The sequence below is a fragment of the Mastigoproctus giganteus genome, chromosome 1 (assembly GCF_048544385.1).
Source record: "Mastigoproctus giganteus isolate SK-2022 chromosome 1, ASM4854438v1, whole genome shotgun sequence".
Lineage (NCBI taxonomy): Eukaryota > Metazoa > Arthropoda > Arachnida > Uropygi > Thelyphonidae > Mastigoproctus > Mastigoproctus giganteus.
Window position 1 is genome coordinate 157,602,933 of NC_143575.1, and position 22,580 is coordinate 157,625,512.

At 37.7% G+C, this 22,580-nt stretch overlaps 1 protein-coding gene across 2 annotated transcripts in view; it reads right to left on the reverse strand.

Annotated features, from left to right (window-relative positions):
* The window catches only part of LOC150091211 (hemocytin-like), a 1,750,539-nt gene that overhangs the window by 24,975 nt on the left and 1,702,984 nt on the right, over window positions 1–22,580 (reverse strand). For both annotated transcript variants that reach the window (XM_090374755.1, XM_090374750.1), the window contains 2 exons: window positions 15,248–15,302; window positions 8,785–8,937 (listed from right to left, as the gene is read on the reverse strand). In XM_090374755.1, the coding sequence (XP_090230881.1) occupies window positions 8,785–8,937; window positions 15,248–15,302 (208 nt within the window). The remainder of the gene's footprint in view (window positions 1–8,784; window positions 8,938–15,247; window positions 15,303–22,580) is intronic.

A 22,580-nucleotide genomic window follows, 5' to 3' on the forward strand; every position in this document is an offset into this window, starting at 1 on the left:
TTTTTTTTTTGGCTGATGCTGCATAAGCTCCTACACTTGCTTTCTTGCATCACATGCCACTACTACTACTACTAATAATAATAATTCGTTCCTAGCATGCGCTCGTAAAGCAAAAACTCGTAAAGCAGGAATTCCATCCCTTAGGCATAATGTTAAAAATAGGGATTACGTTCTCAACAATGAAATTAGTTGGCTAATTAGTTTATGTTTAAACAATGATTGATTTATCCAAATAAATTAAAATGTAGCCTGTAAAATCAAGCAAATTATAATAAATAAATTATTTATGACTTGCAAATTATAATAAAGAAATTATTTATGACTTACAAATTTTAAAGAATTTTATTCTTCATCACTGACTAAATGCACACTCATTGATCACTTATTATTGGCTCGGTACTCGTTGGTTTGTTGCACAAGGAGCCGTCTTCTTCAGAAATGCTTCAAGAGGCGTTTGTTTCTAAGTTAATCTTCTCTTTTCTTTATAAATTACAATAGCATGCATAAGCATTTTTTAACGGAAAACACAAATTGCAACTAACACGATTTGTGTGGAGTAACAAGTTAAGAAGCTTAAAAAAAAAAGAGAATGAAGAGAAGATTTTGAAAATTTATTATTGTTTTTTATTCGATTGAAGATTTCAGTAAAGGGCAAACACATTTCACCATGATAACGTAAAAAAACCACACAATTCCAGCTATCGGTATTTCACAAATGCAATAATATTGAGTTTACTACCCATTTATAATCGCTTGCAGAAACAGAAAAGCTCAATAAACTGAAAAGTAAATTGTTTTATGGTCGTGACCTGCAGAAATGTGCTTTAGAAAAATGTCACAAAGGCGTTCAAAATTGGTTCTTATAACGGAAATATGATAACGATGAAAGTGTAGTACATTTTAGTGATTTGAATTGGTAACTAATACAATTTACACTATAAAAATGACCTTTTAGGGAGTTATATAGCGAAATTTTGAACTTCCGAGGTCGTGGAATGAATTACCAAAAAAACAATGTGTTATTGGGTTCACATTATGATATTTTCACAAGACAATGGTGTCTCTGGAACGGATTAATATCGTAAAGCTGAGTACACTGTACTGTACTGTATAGCTATGCGCGTGGTTTGAAATAAAATGCGGTACTTATGAATGTTTAACATTCATTTTTGCAATTAATGTTCATATTTTCGGTTTTGTTGATATTTTGAAAAAAAAAAAAAAAAAAAACTCGGAAACCCTGGAACTCGTAAAGCGAGAACTGCCTGTATTAGTAAGCTATTTATAACTATATTACTAATAATATTTATATTATAACTATATTACTAATAATATAATAATATTTTGCATCTACATTCATATATGAGAGTTATTCAGGGAGGGGAATGCCAGAGGTGTATTAAACTCTGGTAGTAAGCTGGATAATCTTGTAATAACTGAAAGTAAAGAGGAGGAGAAATTGTTGAAGATAAACATAAGAAAGGCACCTGGGGTGGATGGAATCTAACCAGTTATATTAAAGGAGGCAGCAAAGGAAGTAAGCACACCCTTAGCCATAATTATGAGAACTTCCTTGGACTCAGGGGAGGTACCCATGGACTGGAAATATGCAAATGTGAACCCGATCTGCAAAGTAGGATCAAAGGGAGACACAGGTAATTACAGACCTGTTAGTTTAACTTCTGTTACAGGGAAATTATTGGAGACACTGGTTAAAGAAGAATTGCAGGATCATCGAGACAAGATTTCAGTTATAGTTCGAACACAGCATGGGTTTGTTAAGGGGAAGTCTTGTCTGACCAATTTGATTGGATACTATGATGCGGTCACAAAGGAACTGGATGCAGGGAATAACTCTGATGTCATATATATTTGGATCTTAGAAAGGCTTTTGATACTGTTGCACATGGAAGACTGCTGCACAAATTGGAGCAGTGTGGCATTGAAGGCAAATTGCTGCTATGGATAAAGGGATGGTTAAGTGGGAGAAGGCAGAGAGTGGTAATCAATGGACACTGTTCTTTGTGGACTAATGTTATTAGCGGAGTCCCCCAGGGTTCAGTGTTGGGTCCATTGTTGTTTTCTGTATTCATTAATGATATTGATGATGGTTTATCAGACTTAATGTCCAAGTTTCCAGACAATAAGAAGGTCAGCAAGGTTGTTAATGACACTAATGACAGTACACTGCTGCAACAGAATCTAGAAAAGTTGAGCATATGGGCTGAGAGGAGGCAATCGAAGTTTAACATTTACAAATGTAAAGTACTGCATGTGGGAAGCAGTAACCCCAGAGGCAGAGAGTGAAAAAGCCCTTTGGGTAAATTGTGCAGGCAGATATGAAATTTTCTGAGCAGTGCAGATGGTCTGCAAGAGTAGCTCATTGTCAATGATATACAGGAATTTTTCTAGCAGTGATAAGGAGGTGATTATCCCCTTGTATAAGGCAATGGTCAGGGCACAACTTGAGTATTGTATACAGGTCTGGAGGCCTCATTTTAAGAAGGATGTAGAGCTGTTGGAATGAGTACAGAGGAGGGCAACAAGATAAGTGAATGGAACAAAGGATTGCACTTACGAAGAAAGGCTTAAGTTTTGCAAATGACAGTGTCTGGAGACAAGGCACCTGCGAGGTGATCTGATAGAGGTGTATTAAGCCTTGAATGGTTTAAGCATGCTCAATGCTGATTGGATTCTTTCTCTTGCTCAGAATAATCACCTGAGAGGACATAAATTAAAATTGAGGAAAGACAGCTGTAGTATAGATGTGCGGAAGTTTGCCTTTAGCTAGCGGCTGGTTGATTGCTTGAACAAACAGATTCAAGGCAGAACTAGACAAATATTTGGAGCAAGTGAATGAGTGAAATGAGAAAGGGGTTTGTGGGTTTTTTTTTTTTTTTTTTTTGGCTGCTGCTGCTGTATAAGCTTGGTTTCTTGCATCACGTGCCCTTGCTAATGCTAATGCTATTTATCTCTCTAAAAGGTCATATTTATAATGGAAATTGCACTAAACTTTCATTGTTATCATATGTTCACATTATAAGAATCAATTTTGAATGCCTCTGTGATAGTTTTCTAAAGCACGTTTCTGGAGGGCTGAGACAAAAAACAATTTGCACTTTCTGGTTTATTGGGCTTTTCTGTTAGCGCAATATTATAAACGGGTAGCAAACTCGATCTTATTGCATTTGCAATAATACAGATAACTGGAATTCTGCGCGTTTTTATGTTATTACGTTTCAATGAAGAGTTCCCCCTTCACTGAAATCTTCAATCATATAAAAAACAAATTTTCAGAAACTTCTCTTCATTCCTATTTACATATTACAATGATGAAGGGAAAAGGACCAACTAAAAGTGCAAGTGGTGGTAGTGCTAGGAAATGAAACAAAATTGATTTAGAAATGAAGATGAAAATGATTAAGAAGTACGATGAAGGACAAAGTGTGTCATCTAGTGCAAGGAAATTAGGTTTATTTGCTTCAACAGTGAATACTATTTTAAAGGACAGTGTGCATATAAAAGAACATGTCAAAAGATCAATGCACTTAAGATCAACAGTGATCACAAAACAGCATTCAGGTGCTACATCGAAGATGGAACAGCTATTAATAATATAGATGGAATATCAGATTCAGAAGCAAGTGACCCTGAGTCTAATGGCCATTCAAGCAAAAGAAACAAATATATATGAAGTATGGTAAACCCCAAGTATAGCAAACCCTAAGCCAAGTTTGTGGCAACAATGGGTGGTTTAATAGATTAAAAAACCTTACTGGTTTCCAAAACATTAAAGTATGTGGTGAAGTTGCCAGCGACTATTCTGCAACTGCAGAGAGATTTTGTGATGTGTTGGACAAAATTATTGATGAAAACTGCTATTCAACACAGCAAATTTTAACACTGATGAAACTCTTCTGTATTGGAAAAAAATTCCGGATCGATAGATTGCCAAAGAGGAAAAGACAATGCCAGGTTTCAAGGCTTTAGCATTAGCATTAGTAGAGGCATTTGATGCAAGAAAGAGAGCTTATGCAGCATCAGCCAGAAAAAAAAAAAAAACCACTTCCACTTCACCCCCTCTGTTCGTTTGAAATACCTGTCCAGCTGAGCCTTAAATTTATTTAGGCTATCAACTTCCACGACAAACCACGACAGTGGAAGTCTGTTCCACCAACCAACTACCCGTTGGCTAAAGGCAAATTTCCGTACATCTATCCTACATCTGTCTTTCCTCAATTTAAATTTATGCCCTCTCAGGTGATTATTCTGAGCAATAGGAAGAATCCCATCAGCATTGAGCATGCTCAAACCATTCAAGGCTTTATACACCTCTATCAGATCACCTCACTGGTGCCTAGTCTCCAGACACTGTAATTTGCAAAACTTAAGCCTTTAGCATTAGCATTAGCTTTAGTAGAGGCATTTGATGCAAGAAAGCAAGCTTATGCAGCATCAGCCAAAAAAAAAAAAAAAAAACCCACTTCCACTTCACCCCTCTGTTCGTTCAAAATACCTGTCCAGCTGAGTCTTAAACTTATTTAGGCTATCAACCTCCACCACAAGGGATGGAAGTCTGTTCCACCAACCAACCACCCGCTGGCTAAAGGCAAATTTCCGCACGTCTATCCTACATCTGTCTTTCCTCAATTTGAATTTATGCCCTCTCAGGTGATTTTTCTGAGCTAGAGGAAGAATCCCATCAGCATTGAGCATGCTTAAACCATTCAAGGCTTTATACACCTCTATCAGATCACCTTGCTGGTGCCTAGTCTCCAGACACTGTAATTTGCAAAACGTAAGCCTTTAGCATTAGCATTAGCTTTAGTAGAGGCATTTGATGCAAGAAAGCAAGCTTATGCAGCATCAGCCAAAAAAAAAAAAAAAAAACCCACTTCCACTTCACCCCTCTGTTCGTTCAAAATACCTGTCCAGCTGAGTCTTAAACTTATTTAGGCTATCAACCTCCACCACAAGGGATGGAAGTCTGTTCCACCAACCAACCACCCGCTGGCTAAAGGCAAATTTCCGCACGTCTATCCTACATCTGTCTTTCCTCAATTTGAATTTATGCCCTCTCAGGTGATTTTTCTGAGCTAGAGGAAGAATCCCATCAGCATTGAGCATGCTTAAACCATTCAAGGCTTTATACACCTCTATCAGATCACCTCGCTGGTGCCTAGTCTCCAGACACTGTAATTTGCAAAACGTAAGCCTTTCTTCGTAAGAGCACCCCTTTGTTCCATTCATTAATCTTGTTGCCCTTTCTTCGTAAGAGCACCCCTTTGTTCCATTCACTAATCTTGTTGCCCTCCTCTGTACTCGTTCTAGCAGCTCTACATCCTTCTTAAAATCAGGCATCCAGACCTGTATACAGTACTCAAGCTGTGGCCTGGCCTGACCATTGCCTTATACAAGGGGATAATCACCTCCTTATCCCTGCTAGAAAAATTCCTGTATATCATTGACAATACACCATGAGCTACTCTTTTAGCTCGTCTGCACTGCTCAGAGAACTTCATATCTGCCTGCACAATTGCCCCCAGGTCATTTTCATTTTCTACCACTGTCAGTGTAGTACCACAGAGTTGATACGTTGCTCTGGGGTTGCTGTTTCCCATATGTAGAACTTTACACATTTGTCAATGTTAAACTTCATTTGCCACCTCTCAGCCCATCTGCTCAACCTTTCCATATCCTGTTGCAGCAGCATAGTGTCAGTAGTGTCCTTGACAACCCTGCCAACCTTTGTATCGTCTGCAAACTTGGATATTTAGCTTGATATACCATCATCAATATCATTTAGAAATACAGAAAACAATAATGGACCCAACACTGAACCCTGAGGGACTCCACTAATAACATTAGTCCACGATGAGCAGTGTCCATTGATTACCACTCTCTGTCTTCCCCCTCAACCACCTCTTTATCCATAGCAGCAATTTGCCTCCAGTGCCACACTGCTCCAATTTGTACAGCAGTCTACCATGTGCAACAGTATCAAAAACCTTTCTAAAATCCAAGTATATAATACCCTGCATCCAGTTCTTTTGTGACTGCATCATAGTATCCAATCAAATTGGTCAGGCAAGACTTCCCCTCAACAACACCATGCTGTGTCTGAGCTATAACTGAAGTCTTGTCTAGATGATCCTGCAGTGCTTTAACCAGTGTCTCCATTAATTTTCCTGGAACAGAAGTTAAACTCACAGGTCTATAATTACTTGTGTCAGCCTTTGATCTTGCTTTGTGAATTGGGATCACATTTGCACATCTCCAGTCTGTGGGTACCTCCCCTGAAGTCCAAGGAAGCTCTCATAATTATGGCTAAAGGTTTTCTTACTTCCTTTGCTGCCTCCTTTAATATAACTGGATAAATCCCATCCACTCCAAGTTCTTGTGTTTATCTTCAACAATTTCTCCTCCACTTTACTCTCAGTTATTACAAGATTCTCTAGCTTACTGCCAGAGTTGAATACACCTCTGGCATTCCCCTCACTGAATAACTCCTCATGTGCGAATGTCGATGCAAAATATCCATTTAGTTTGTTAGCTACCTGAGCAGGATCATCAACAGTTGAACCATCGATATCAAGTGGACCAATCTGATTCATCCCCTTCCTTCTAGAGTTTACATAAGTAAAGAACTCTTTGCTGTTTTTCTTTGCATCCCTTGCCAAAGATTTCTCGTAATCTGCCTTCGCCTGCCTAACCTCCTTTGTAACATTGTTACAGATCAACTTGTATCTATCATAAGCTTCTGTGTCATGTGTTAATTTGTATGTATCCCATGCATTTTTCTTCTCTGCCATATGTCTCATTAGTTCATCTGACATCCATTTAGGCCTAAACCTTGAACAATATTTCTTAGTTGGTATGTAAAGCCTAGTAGCTTCCAAGATAAGTTCTTTGAATGTTTCCCATTTTGAATTTGATGTTGGTAACATCATCAGTTGGTTCCACTGTATAGAATTTAAATACTGTCTCAGACCATCGTAGTCACCTTTACGAAAGCAATAACCCTTTCCTTTACCGCTGATGGTAGTTACCTCTTTGAGTAAATCCCAATTCAGCACACTGTGATCAGTGCCACCCAGTGGTTCCTCTATCTGCAGATTCTGAATGCATGAAGAATCACTACTGATAATCAAATCAAGAGTATTACTTCCTCTAGTTGCCTTCCGAACATGCTGATGTAGAAAACAATCATCCAATAAATCCACAAAAGCCTTGCTAGTGTGTGAGTGACCAACCCACAAATTCCAGTTAATATCTGGGAAATTAAAATCCTCCATTATAAGACTCTCTGATTTACTGGCCCACTCTATTTCCCTGTACAGTTTCTTATTATACTCATCAGAGTCATTAAGCCTATAGCAAACTCCTACTCTGAATTTTGATCTCCCAGTGCTTATGTGACACCAAACTGACTCGACACTGCACTGTCCAGCGATGTCGACTGGCTTCACTTCCTTGGATTTTATGTGTTTCTTAAATAATAGCATAACCCCTCCTCCCTTCCTATCCTGTCTATCCTTTCAGTAGACGTTGTACTCCCGAAATTCCAGTTCCACATTACTTATATCTGTGTGACACCACGTCTCTGATATACCAACAATATCCGCCTTTGATGCTTTGAGCAATACCTCAAATTCATCAAATTTATTTACCAAACTCCTAGCATTGGTGTACACGCAAGTATACATGCACTTGTTCTTTTTCTTAGCTACCCTAACACAACCCATGTGTTTACTTGTACCCCAATGACTCCCAGCAGTCTCTGAAATATCCTGCATCTTATTTTCCAGGCTGCTGCTCATTCCAATAGAAGCATATTGGAACAAACCTGTGTACAGGTTTGGAGGCCTCATTTTAGAAAAGATGTAGATTTGCTTGAGCATGTACAGAGAAGGGCAACAAGATTAATGAGGGGAATGAAGGGATCCTCTTACCAAGAGAGGCTTAAGTTCTACAAATTGCAGCGGCTGGAGACTAGGCACCTGCGAGGTGATCTGATTGAGGTGTATAAGGCCTTGAATGGGTTGACCATGCTGAATTCTGATGGGATTCTTCCACTTGTTCAGATTATAAACCTAAGGGGGGACATAAATTCAAATTGAGGAAAGACAATTGTAGAATAGATGTGCGGAAATTTGCCTTTTGCCAGCGGATGGTTAATTGCTGTAACAAACTTCCATCTGTCATTGTGGAAGTTGATAGCTTAAATAAATTCAAATAAAATTCATTTGCTGTCTGAACAAACTTTTAGAGGGAATGATTGTGTGAATTTTTTGGGTGATGCTAGATAAGCTCATATGCTTGCTTCCTTGCATCTGATGCCTCTATTACTACACTATTACAAATATCTTAAAAAGAGAGAAATGTGACTTATTTTTGCATGTATTTGTAAAGACAAATTTGATTGTTGTTATGATGTGGATTGTTTTCGTAATGTTTCTGGATTGTAAAATGATATTTTTTATAAGTGCCGGATTTTAAAAAATTCTGTAAATTCTCCAGATTAAAAAAAATTGTAAAATGCTAGATTTTATTTACTGTATTTATTGAGAAGAGTTTTTATCACTATGCCTACACTTGTAGAAAAGAGATTAGATACATTCAAAGATTAATTAATGATGTACTGTAAAAACTGAAACTGAATGCTTCATGATGTATAGATAGATAGATAGAGAGAGAGAGAGAGAGAGAGAGAGAGAGAGAAAGAGAGAGAGAGAGAGAGAGAGATTGTTAATGACATAACTTACATCAAAGTAATTTACTTACTTTTATCATACTGAGCAATGGACTTGCATTCACCAACACAATTCTTTAATCCCTGAATAGGATCCTCATTAGTGCAGACACCTTTATAATAATCACTAAACTGGAACAACTTAATTGTAGTGTTGATTGGAATTTCAGTAGGTTGACAGTTTGCTGCATTTGAGATAAAATGCAGATTAATATTTGTATGAAAATGAAGAAATATTAAACAAAATTGTATTTTAAGTAAAATGAAAAAAATATTTTTAGCTTAGTGCAGTACCAAATTTACTCTATTAAAGGATTACACTGCTCTGCATGGTCTTTGATGTTTACAAAATAACTGTAAATTTTGTAAACATCACAGCTGCTTTAAACACAGTTTTTTAAACTGATTTCAAAAATTTTATTCATTTTTTTGATCACATACTGTTTATTTCACAAATCACTTAAGTTGATGTAATGAGTTGTATTATTGAATGTATTAAGTTAGGAGTAAATGTTAGGAATTTGTAAAGTTAATCTTCACATGTTGGTAACAACTGCCTTCATGTTTTTTTCTTGACATTGAGAACTCCATGCAGCAGTGTTTATCAGTGTGAGCTCAGTTAATTTTTGAGGTTACAGTGGGGCCCCAACATCCGATGGTAATTTGTTCCACAAAACCCATTGTATGTTGAAAATATTTTAAGTTGAAACCAATAATACATTAATTTACTCTAATTTGTTCCCCAGGATATATGTGTTATACTTCATTTTTATATTAAAAATTAGTGTTTTATAAAGATTATTTAACAAATATAACATCTTAAAATAAAAAACAAAAATAAATTAGCATTTACCTTAGACTTGAAGTGCAGAGTTGATGAAATCAATGGTGGCGTAGTGGTGGTGGGACTATATAAAGCATCAGGTGTCTTTTCAGACTTTTGTTGTAGCTTCCTGAAGTAAGAAATGACTTTGTCTTCCATTTTGCACATCGCGAGTTTAGTGTTTTCAATGTTGGGGTGTTTTTTTTACCACTTCTCTTAAACGCTCCTAACAAGAAATGGCAGTCTTCAACACTCCAGCTGACACTTTTTGGGTGTCTTTTTCTTCCTCTTCCTCTCCAGCATCACTCTCCATAATTTTCTCCAACTCTTGTAGCTCCTCTGCTGTTAGCTCATGCCCATGAGTGCCAATAAGGTCATCCACATCCTCTTTGCCAACCTCCAGACCCACTGATTTACCAAGAGTAACAATATCATTTGTCAAAGCCCCATCATCTTCAAATCTATTGTTATGGATAATTAAAAACCAGATGTTTTTCAAGGCTGAATTTAAGTACCTGGTGGAAACATCTTTCCAACAACTTACAATCAGCCTCATGCAAACCAGCACGTTGAACTTTGACCTCCAAAAATCTTTGTGGGTGCTAGCATTTTCACGAGAGGTTGCGGCAAAGCAACTTGCAAACATTTTCATGGTGTAGATTTTCTTGAAGTTTGCAATCACTTGCTGGTCCATTGGTTGAAGAAGATAGTCCTATATTTGCATCTACATTCACACTTCAGGAGTTATTAAGGAAGGAAAATGCTTAATGATTTTTTAATAACTGAGAGAAAGTGGAGGAGAAATTGTTGAAGTTAAACATAAGAAAGGCACCTGGGGTGGATGGGATCTACCCGGTTATATTAAAGGAGGCAGCAAAGGAACTAAGCAAACCCTTAGCCATAATTATGAGAACATCACAGTGGTGTTTGGTAGCAAAAATTTGAATTGAACAAAGTCAAATTGTGCCTCAAGAGATTGAACAAGGTTGGGATCATGGCCTGGTGCATTATCCAGCAGGAGCAGTGCCTTCACCGGAAGCTATTTTTCTGAAGATAACTCTTCACTGAAGGACAGAAAACTTCAAGCCCCCATACACTGAAGACATATCCTGTGACTCAGGCTTCCTTGTTACTGCACCAAAACACTCCCAGCATGCCTTTGTTGACCTTTTGTTCTTTAAATACTCTGGGGGGGGTGTTAGAGTGAGTGATACACAAGGAAAGGCTTCAGCTTAAAATCTCAAGAGGCATTGGCACCCAATTGAAGAGTGAGCCTATCTTTCATAGGCTTATGCCCAGGTAAACTATCCTCATCCTTAGTAATGTATGTTATCTTGGGCATTTGCTGCCAGAAGAGGCCGGTTTCATCAATGTTAAAAATCTGCTGGGGAAAGCAATCCTTCTGATCAACAAACTCTTGGAATTCAATTTTAAAGGTCTCAGCTGCTTTTTTATCAGCACTGAATGCCTCCCCATGCATTTCAACACTTTTGATATTTGCTTTTTTTTGAAGTGCTCGAACCAGCTTCTGCTGGCTTTAAAGTCTTCAAAGTACACAGCACCGCCGCTGGTTGATGGAGCTTTATGTTTTAGATTGTCATAGATCTGAAACAATTGTACGAGTGATGTTCTGCATGCCATTGATTGAACAATAAAAAAGACACTAACTGGTTTAGAACAATTGTATGAGTGATGTTGTGTGCGCCACGTGTCTGAAAATTTTTATCCATGTATCATTCCAGCTATATCGGAAAGCCATCGGTACCTACAAATATCATCGATCCTTAAAATAAAAGATTGTATGGAAGGTATATCGTTTCCTGAGAATATCGGATGTCAATGTTATTGTAAGTCAAGGTCCCACTGTATTGTGTCAAATTTGTGCTGAAAAGTGAATAAAATGTCTTCACACACAACTTGAACGTATTTTCACTGCAAAGACAAGATATTAACAGAATTCGTAAAAAAAATATATGTATTGTGCTTATTTTGGAGTGAAACTCGGTGACCAAGATAAACAGTGGGTCCACATAAAGTTTGTTGAACCTGTGCTGAAGCATTGAGATTGTGAAAAAATGATTTCATGGGGACCTACAAACCACTGTGATGACTGTTACTTTTGCTTATTGTAAAGGGATACAATGCAAAGAGCAGAAGGGCATTGTATATCCTAATATTCCATCTGCTATTAGACCAGTTTCACATGGAGATAACCTGCAGCAGAGAGTGCTGTAAGTGAAGTTTCTGAAGATGAAACTGAAGTCCATATTTCTGAAGACATTAAGTCCAGCCCTCAACTGTTTTTAGAGCATAAACTCAATGATCTGGTAAGAGATTTTAATTTACCAAAGGAAAGGAATCTGCAGAACTCCTTGGTCCTAGCTTAAGTCAAAAAATCTTCTATCAAATGGGATGTGTTTCTCATGAGAGAGAGAGAGAGAGAGAGAGAGAGAGAGAGAGAGAGAGAGAGAGAGAGAGAGAGAGCTAGCTAGTTCCCTACTCTTCTGAGGATGATTCTATGGGTTTTTTTAATAATAAAAAAGACTTAATGAACTATTTAGGAATTATTTAGGATCATATGTAGTGGAGACTTTTTATAAACTCATGAAAGAGATGTGTTGCTCCACAATGGAAATAAATATGGGTCAATTTCAGAAGCTTACTCTGTGCATTTGAATGAAACATGTAAGAATTTGAAGAAGTTGTTGACAAATATTAAGTATGAAGAAAGTGGTTGGTTGGAGTGTGCTGGCCAGATTGCTGTCTGGCCAGCAATTATGTTTTAGAGTTTTTAATTAACTAATTCTCAAAGGATGGAGTTGTGCACTTCTACTTCCTTGAGCATATTTTAATTCTGTTTTTAATTTTAATCCCGTATCCTTACTAATTAACTCATTCAAACTCTAAATTATTTAAACTTTTCAAACCCCAAAATTATCTATCCATCCTACTCCAAGTAACAACTGCAGATCATATAAGGTGAGTACCATCTAATTAAGCTTTGCTATTGAACCTAGCCGAGTGGGCAGGAGCGGGAGTGCAGTAGCACTCGCTCTTTGAGTAGACCGGGGTTCAAGCCCCTGACTGCTGAATACGGTCGATCTGCCAACCCACACTGGACCAGCGTGACAGATTATGGTCCATTTTCCCTCAGCATGAATTGTTGAGGAGGCTTCCATCCTGCAGTGGGTTTGATAATGGCTGCACTTTACCTTTTTTTTTTATTGAACTTAGTCCAATCATAACAGTATTTTAAGATATTCTATAACATATCTAAGTGTATCTAAGTGTATGGGTTGAATAACATATCTAAGTGTATGGGTTGAATAAATTCAAGGAAGAACTGGACAATTTCTTGGAGGGTATAGATTGGTGAATGGTGTAGGTTTTGTTTTTATAGCTGATGCTATATAAGCTTGCTTTCTTGCATCATTTGCCATTACTACTACTATTTCCCCTTCCCCCTTGGGAAGGGGAAGTGGAAAGAAAAAAAAAAAAAAAACTCACTTTGTTTGTCTATCCCTTCTAATAATTTTCTAAACCTTCTTTAAATGAAACTATCCCCTTTCAAAACACCTAGGCACAGCCACTCTCAAGGTATTCTCTTTGAACAGCAATGCACTTTTGCCACTGTTAGCACAACCGGTAGCAGTTATGGAACTCTGATCTGGTAGATAGCGGAAAGAGTATCTTGAGCTGTAACAATATTCTCTTGTTCATCGTGGAAGCAATGGTGTTGTAAACATTGTTTCATTTTCACTGAAAGAAAAAAATTTACACTAAATGTACAGGTCTGGTGAGTAAGGAAGGGGGACATGATAGTATTGTAATTGCCCATTCATGAGAAATGAGCAGCATGCTGGTGTGTTATTGTGCAGGAACTTGGAGCTTTTTTCTATCCATTATTCTGGATGCCTTTGCTGGATTTTGTCTTGCAGTTGATGCAACGTATCTTTCTTTATTCATAGCAGGACCTTGAAGAATGAATTCATAGTGCACAATACTAGGATGGTATAAAAAAAAAGCAAAAAAAAAAAAAAAAACCAGCTAACATCATGTTTTCTTTTCCACTTGCCTTGTTGAAACCTTTTTGATAAAGATGAAGGAAATGATTTCAAATTTGATGATTCCTGCTATTTTTGTGGTTCATAGAGAAAACATCACCTTGTCCCTTGCAATGGTGGATTTTTAAACAATATATCATTATAAGATGCTATTATGAGATCCCTTAAAACTGTCATCTGTCACTGCACTGATTATTGGTGAACATTCTGGATTACCACATATCAAGCAACCTGACAGTGTTTAAATCATCACTTAAAATTCCACAACAACTTCTGTATAAAATGTTTAAAGCCTTTGCAAGCTTATCAACGGTATCAGGTGGCTCTGACACATGACTCAGTTGCTACAGTTTTTTGAGCATATGAGCAATTAAAGGTCTTCAGCATAGTTATTATCTGCTATATTTTCTTTCCTCTTTTTTTAAATATACAATGACATTTAAACACAGTTTTAATTCAAACTCAGATTTACAGAGATGGTGAATCCTCTCTGGAAATCATATGCATCATTTTTTCTGTTTCAGAAGCAGATTTCCTTAAGTGTCGGTAAAATTTTATGTTTGTGCAATACTACAAATCTGACATTTTTCTCACTAAGAAATTATGATAAAATAAATGCAGTTCAAACAGACATAATGACGAAACATATACTGAATGATTAATAAACATGAGTATAGATGCAGGGTGGAACTTTTAATTTGACCACAGAAAACTGTACAGTATTTGCAATTTATAAATCTCAAAACTTCTTGACTGTATTACATATTCTGTGATTTTGAGATTAAGACACTTGAAAAGCTCTCCCTTCTTTTGTACTACCTTAAATCATCCACTTGGTTAAAATTTGTATATGTCAATGCTGATTGTGTGGCACACACAACCTACGTGCTTTCCATACATACCAGAATTCAGTTTACAACAAAGGAAAGAGAAAACAAATCTTTATCCTTCCTCAATGTTCTACTACAGAAGGGGGGGGGAGAGAGAGAGAGAGAGAGAGAGAGAGAGAGAGAGAGAGAGAGAGAGAGGTGAGCACAACTATAATATTTAGGAAGCCAAAAGATTACACTACTCTTCCAACTATCCTGAAAATGTGAAAACAAGGCACAATTAAGGACCTCATACAAAGGCTTTACTAAGCACATTCTGCTTGGTCAAGCACATGTAGTAATCTTAAATCAAAACTTGGTGCACTATTGGATGAGAGCATATCTCATCAGGAGAGTAATAAATCTCGGGGCAGAGTAGTTACTCAAAAGGTACATGCAATACTTTAACTGTAGACAGGTACAAAGTGTACCTGACTACTGTCAAAAACACTTTTTCATTTTCTTTTTCAAAATAATTTGTATGTTAAATATATAAATAAAAATCTACTGGCATGGAAGTTTTTTGTATAGTTAAAAAAATTTGGCTAAATAAATTGTCATCCTAGTGATGTGCCTCTCACAGAATAAAAGCAATTTCAAGGAGAAGGAAAGAAGGTATGCAATAATTTAAAATTTTCCTTTATTCTAATAAAAAAAGGTATTTAAAAAAAAACAATTAATAACTGCTATTTAAAGTAATTTACTGTTCAGAAAAATAAGATGTTTTAATTCAGCTTACCTGGTATTGTTTTACAAGTTTTACAGCAACCAGCTTCATCTAATGTTATATCCTCCTTAATATAAAGAAACAAAATGCTAATATTAAAATTCTATGAAATATCTATATTAATAGTATTCAACAAAAACTACATCATTTATTGAAAAATGAGTTTTCTGAATATGTGTGGGCTCAGGGGGTGGGGATTTGCTAATAGTAGTGGGCTCTGTTTCTTGTGAAACTTTGAAAATTTGTAAAAATTAAAACTTCCTTCAAAAATCCTTTTAAATATTAACTTATTCTTAATTTTACTTGGTTTCCCAACATTAGAGTAAAATGATTGAAAAATCAAATCCAAATAAAAAAAAAAAAAAAAAAATATATATATATATAAAAAAAAAATCACAAAAAACTTGTCATTACTTTTCTTTGATGCAATAATATTCTCTCTACACACACACACACACACAGGTGTTCCCAAATGTGTCCCCGCTTCACAAAGGGGGGGGGATAAAAGGATGACGAGTAATTACAGACCTGTTCCAGGGAAAATAATGGAGTCACTGGTTAAGGAAGTGATGCAGGATCATCTAGACAAAGCCGCAGTTATAGTTCTGTCACAGCAATCTTTTCTGACAAATTTGATTGGATTCTATGATATGGTGACAAAGGAATTGGATGCAAAGGATAATTTTGATATCATATATTTGGATTTTAGGAAAGCATTTGATACTGTGGCACATGGAAGGCTACTGCACAAATTGAAGCAGTATGGCATTAAGGGCAAGTTGCTACAGTCGATAAAAGGATGGTTGAGTGGGAGAAGACAGAGTGATATGTTGTTATTTTTGGTTTTTAGGAGCATTAGCAACTAAGGCCATATTGCTCCGGGAATATGTGGTGGTCATTCCCTGACCTTTCTGCATCCTTCGTATTTGGTGGTCACGGGCTCGAACCCCGGTCTAATCAAGAAGCGTGTGCTACGCACTGCCGCTCCTGCCTGCCTGGCTACAAGACAGAATGAGAGTGGTTATCAATGGACACTGCTCTACATGGACTAATGTTATTAGTGGAGCCCCCAGGGTTTGGTGAATGACCCACTGTTGTTTTCGGTATATATCAATGATACTGATGAAGGTATATCAGGGTTAATGTCTAAGTTTGCTGACTATACGAAGGTTGGCAGGGTTGTTAATGATAGTAATGATAGTACGCTACTGCAATAGGATCTGGAAAAGTTGAGCAGATGGGCTGAGAGGTGGCAACTGATGTTTAACATCGACAAATGTAAAGTACTGCCTCTGGGTACAGTAACACCAAATTAACATATCAACTGGTACTACAGTCAGGGTAGTGGAGAATGAAAAGGATCTGAGGGTAACTGTGCAGTCATAATGAAGTTTTCTGAACAGTGCAAAAAGACTGCAAGAGTAACTCATGGTGTCTTGTCAATGATATACAGCAATTTAGTTAGAAGGGATAAGGAGGTGATTGCCCCCTTGTATAAGGCAATGGTCAAGCCACACCTTGCATACTGTATACAGTTCTGGCCTCATTTTAGGAAGAATGTAGAGCTGCTAGAAGGAGTACAGAGAAGGGCAACGAGACTGGTGAGTGGAACAAAAGATTTGTGTTACCAAGAAAGGCTTAAGTTCTGGAAATTGCAGCTTCTGGAGACTAGGCACCTGCGAGTTGATCTAATTGAGGTGTAAAAAGCCTTGAATAGATTGAGCAACCTCAATGCTGACTGGATTCTTCCTCTTGCTCAGGTTACTCACTTGAGGGGGCATAAAAATCTTACCCCAGGGGCTCACATCCGGTAAGTATGGGCTTGGCAAACCCAGGGTCTTGAGATGGATATCATCATTCTTCTCTTTCTTGCTTTCTTGGTGATTCCTTTCTATTTCTGATTCTCTCTCTCTCTCTCAGGGTAATGCGGAAATTTGGCTGGTGCCTTGGGTTTTCTTGCACCATATGGCTAATAATAATAATAATAATATATTCAAATTGAGGAAAGACAATTGTAGAATAGATGTGTGGAAATCTGTCTTTAGCCAGTGGGTGGTTGATAGTTGGAACAAACTTCCATCTGTTGTAGTGGAGGCCAGCAACTTAAATAAGCAGAACTAGACAAACATTTGGAGTGAATAGATGGGTGAAATGGGAAGGGTGTGTTTTTTTTGGCTGATGCTATATAAGCTTGCTTTCTTGCATCACATTCCCTACTAATGCTAATGCTCTCGGAACCTGCTGCAGAAAACAATGATCCAATAAATTCATAAAAGTCTTTTGCTAGCATGTGAGTGACCAATTCACAAGTTCTAGTCATTATCTGGGAAGTTAAAATGTCCCATCATAAGACATTCTGATTTACGGACCCACTTGGTTTCTCTGTACAGTTTAATTAGGCCTGTAACACACTCCTACTCTCAATTTTGCTTTCTGATTGCTTATGTCACACCAATCTGATTCAACATTGCACTGTCTATCCATGTCAACTGGATGCACTAACTTAGATTTCATGTGATTCCGAACTGAGAACATAACTCCTCCTCCCTTCCTATTCTATCTGTCCTTTCTGTGATACCTTGTATCCCTCAAATCTCCTACTCTTAACATTATTAGTGCAAACATGTACAACAATATCAACTTTTGTGCTCTTAAAAGATAATATCTACTCTACAATGCCATCAACTCTTGGCCCTGGCAGACTTACCTTGATCCTTTTCCCCATCCTTTTTGCACAATATCTTTCCCTGACAATAACTCTCTCCAGTGGGAGCAGTGCATTCTGTCTTGAAGATTGCTGCTGTGTTGCCTGATTATTTTTCCTTCTAATTCGAATTTTGTTGATTTATCTTATAACTCATTCATGTGTTGGACAAGATTTTGCAGTTCCGGCAAACGCTAAGTTTTTATTTATATTTAGCCGTTTTATTGAATTAATTGTAGTATTAAATTATTTTCTATACGTAGCTTTAAAGTCCTAGTCAAGTTCCTCGATTTCTTTTGAATTTAGATAGCGATTTTGAAAGTTAATACTTGGTGTCTGTAGATTTTACCGTTTGTAACTTGTTGACATTTATGTGATATGGAATACTGTAACGTATATCCCGATTTTTGATAGTGTAAGATTTAACTTCAAACTAGATAGCGAAATACGTAGCACTGTATTAGAAATCTGTTAACTTAGTATAGTATTATAAATTAAAAATTTATTAATCTTATTTAATTTCATTGTTAATAAAATTGTACTTAAACGGAATCATGACCCGGAGTAGAGCAGAAAAGCAAGGAGCTCAAAGTAGTGGTAGTACTATGCACAGGGAAGAACCGAAGGGATGATTCTCCAACTCTTCACAGTATAAAAAAACGTGCAAAATGTGAAATGTTTGCAGAACTATCCAGAACAGGACATGATCTAGCCAAAAAGGATGTCTTTGTGTCACACCAATCTGATTCAACATTGCACTGTCTATCCATGTCAACTGGATGCACTAACTCAGCATTCTCAAGGGCATCTATGAGAATTTGAGGTGTGGGGGAGATGCCGTCGAAGAAATAAATACGACGAGCCGATCAAACACTCAGCTGCCCAACTCAATGCAGCAGATCACTACTGTGCATCAGGCAACACAGTAGCAATCTCCAAGGCAGAATGCGTTGGTCTCACAGGAGCTAGTTATTGTCGGTGACTATATTGTCAGGGAAACGGGGGAATATATTATGCAAAAAACGAAAAGTGGAAGAGGACCAGGGTATGTCTACTGGGGGCAAAAGTTGATGATGTTGCAGAGCAGATATAATTTTTTAGGGGCACAAAAGGTGATATTGTGATATTAAGAGTAAGAGATTGCAGATTTACTTAACAAGTACAGGACAACGTTAAAAAAAGAGTCATGAGCTAGGGTTAAATTTGAAAGTGTCTGCAATTCTGCACAGACACGATAGGAGGGAGTATATGATGAGAGGGTTGTCAACCAATTTTGGCCTGGAGAGATTGTGCAAGGCTCATGGGGTAAAATTTTTTTCAGCGTGGTCTGTGCTTGCTAACAGGAGAGACTGATTTTACAGGGATGGGATACACTTAAATAGAAAGGGTGTAAGAATATTTTCTGATACTATAGAGGAAGTGTTAGGTGGGTCAGAAAACTGGTAGCTTGGGGGAATCAGATAATAAAAGATTAACAGTGGCTGCAGGCAGAGGTGAAAGTGATCCTTGCACCGCTTCTATTGTAACGTGCAACAGCCTAGAGAGAAGGTTGCTGGGGTTTCAAGATCTGCTGGGAGTCATCATGACACAAGTAGATACATGGGCTGTGTTAGGGTAACTAAGAGTAAGAACAGGTGCATGTATACTTGCATGTACACCAATGCTAGAAGTATAGTAAATAAATTTGATGAATTTGAACTGCTGATCAAGACATCAAAGTCAGATATTGTTGGGATATCAGAGACATGGTGTCACACAGATATAAGCAGTGCAAAATTGGAATTTGGGGAGTACAATGTGTACAAAAGGATAGTAGGGGCTATGCTGTTAGTTAAAAAACATATAAAATCTAAGGAAGTGCATCCAATTGATATGAGTGGACAGCACAATGTTGAGTTAGTTTGATGAGACATAAGCACTGGGGAAGGAAAAAATGAGAGTAGGAGTGTGTTATAAGCCTAATGACTCTGATGAGTACAGAAAACAATTCTGAAGAGAAATAGAGTGGGCCAGTAGATCTGAATGTTTTGTAATGGGGATTTTAACTTTTCATATATTGACTGGAACTTGTGAGTTGGTCACTTGCACACTAGCAAGACTTTTGAGGATTTATTGGAGGATTGTTTTCTCCAGAAACTGGAGGCAGTAATACTCTTATACTCTTGATCTGATTATCATTAGTGATTATTCATGCATTAAGAATTTGCAGATAAAGGAACCATTAGGTGACAGTGATCAAACTGTATTGATATGGAATTTACTTAAAGATGTAACTATCATCAAGGGTAAAGGGAAGGGTTTTTGTTTTCGTAAAGGTGACTAGAGTGGTCTCAGACAGTTTTTAAACTCTATACAGTGGGATCAACTGATGATGTTTAAAACAGAGAATTCTAAATGGGAAGCCACTAGGCTTTTCATACCAACTAAGAAATACTGTTCAAGATTGAGATCTAAATGGATGTAAAATGAACTAATAAGGCTCGTGGCAGAAAAAACAAATGTGTGGGATGCATATACACTGAGTGATCATTGAATTATGATCATCTACCCAATACTTCGTAGGTCCTCCTTTTGGCCTCACAGTACAGCAGCTATCCGACGTGGCATTGATTCAACAAGCTGTGTGTAATGCAGTCAGCAATGCAGGTATGAAGGTGAATGGTGTATCCAGATGCCTGATATGCCTTTCCATAGTGTCCCACAATGCTCTATGGGGTTGATATCGGCAGAATCCGAAGGCCAATTGATATGCTGGAAGTCAGAACTATGTTCCTCAAACCATTCCTGCACAACAAGTGCCTGATGGCTCGACACTGTCATCTTGGAAGACACCATCGCCATTCGGGAAAAAATGTAACGTAATGGGGTATACACAGTCAGCAAGTAGTTCACGATTGCAGAGACAACTGCCACAACCACCTCCACCAGCCTGCACTTTTGATACCATGCATGATGGATCAAAAGCCTCATGTTGTTGAAGCTAAATCGGTACACAACCATCCATGGTGTGGAGTAAATAACGTGACTAATCCAACCAGCACATCTTCTTCCAATCTTCTAACATCCTTTTTCAGCCTGGACTGTACTTGTTAACAGGAGAAATTGCTTCTACAGGGATGGGATACACTTAAATAGAAAGGGTGCAAGAATATTTGCTGATGCTATCGAGGCAGTGTTAGGTGAGTCGGAAAACTGCTACCTTGGGGGGAGACAAAGACTAATACAAATGTAGATTAACAGTAGCCACTGGCAGAGGTGAAAGAGATTCTTGCACTGCTTCTATTGGAATGAGCAGAAGCCTGAAAAACAAGATGCAGGATATTTCAGAGACTGCTGGAAGTCATTGCGGTACAAGTAAACACATGGGTTGTGTTAGGGTAGCTAAGAATAGAAACAGGTGCATGTATACTTGCGTGTACACCAATGCTAGGAGTTTAGTAAATAAATTTGATGAATTTGAGGTATTGTTCAAAACATCAAGGGCAGATATTGTTGGGATATCAGAGACGTGGTGTCACACAGATATAAGGAATGCAGAACTGGAATTTGGGGAGTACAATGTCTACAGAAAGGATAGACAGGATAGGAAGGGAGGAGGGGTTATGCTATTAGTTAAAAAACACATAAAATCCAAGGAAGTGAAGCCAGTCGACATCGATGGACAGGGCAGTGTCGAGTCAGTTTGGTGTGACATAAGAATAGGTAAATAAAATTTGAGAGTAGGAGTGTGCTTTAGGCCTAATGACTCTGATGAGTATAATAAGATACTGTACAGGGAAATAGAATGGGCCAGTAAATCAGAGAGTCTTATAATGGGGAATTTTAATTTCCTAGATATTGACTGGAATTTGTGGGTTGGTCACTCACACACTAGCAAGGCTTTTGTGGATTTATTGGATGATTGTTTTCTACACCAGCACGTTCAGGAGGCAACTAGAGGGAGTAATACTCTTGATCTGATTATCAGTAGTGATTCTTCATGCATTAAGAATCTGCAGATAAAGGAACCACTCGGTGGCAGCGATCACAGTGTGCTGAAGTGGGATTTACTCAAGGAGGTAACTACCATCAGAGGTAAAGGGAAGGGTTTTTGCTTTCGTAAAGGCGACTATGATGGTCTGAGACAGTATTTAAATTTTATACAGTGGGATCAACTGATGATGTTACCAACAGCAAATTCAAAATGGGAAGCATTCAAGGAACTAATCTTGGAGGCTACCAGGCTTTACATACCAACCAAGAAATATTGTTCAAGGTTCAGGCCTAAATGGTTGTCAGACGAACTAATGAGACATATGGCAGAGAAGAAAAATGCATGGGATACATACAAATTAATGGGTGACATGGAAGCCTATGATAGATATAAGTTGGTCTGTAACCAAGTCACAAAGGAGATTAGGCAGGCAAAGGCAGATCATGAGAATTCCTTGGCAAAGGATGCAAAGAAAAACAGAAAAGAGTTCTTTACCTATTTAAACTCAAGAAGGAAAGGGATGAATCAGATTGGTCCACTGGATGTTGATGGTTCAACAGTTGAGGATCCTGCGCAGGTGGCTAACAATCTAAACAAGTATTTTGCATCTACATTCACACATGAGGAGTTATTCAGGAAGGAGAATGTCGTAGGAGAAGTAAACATTG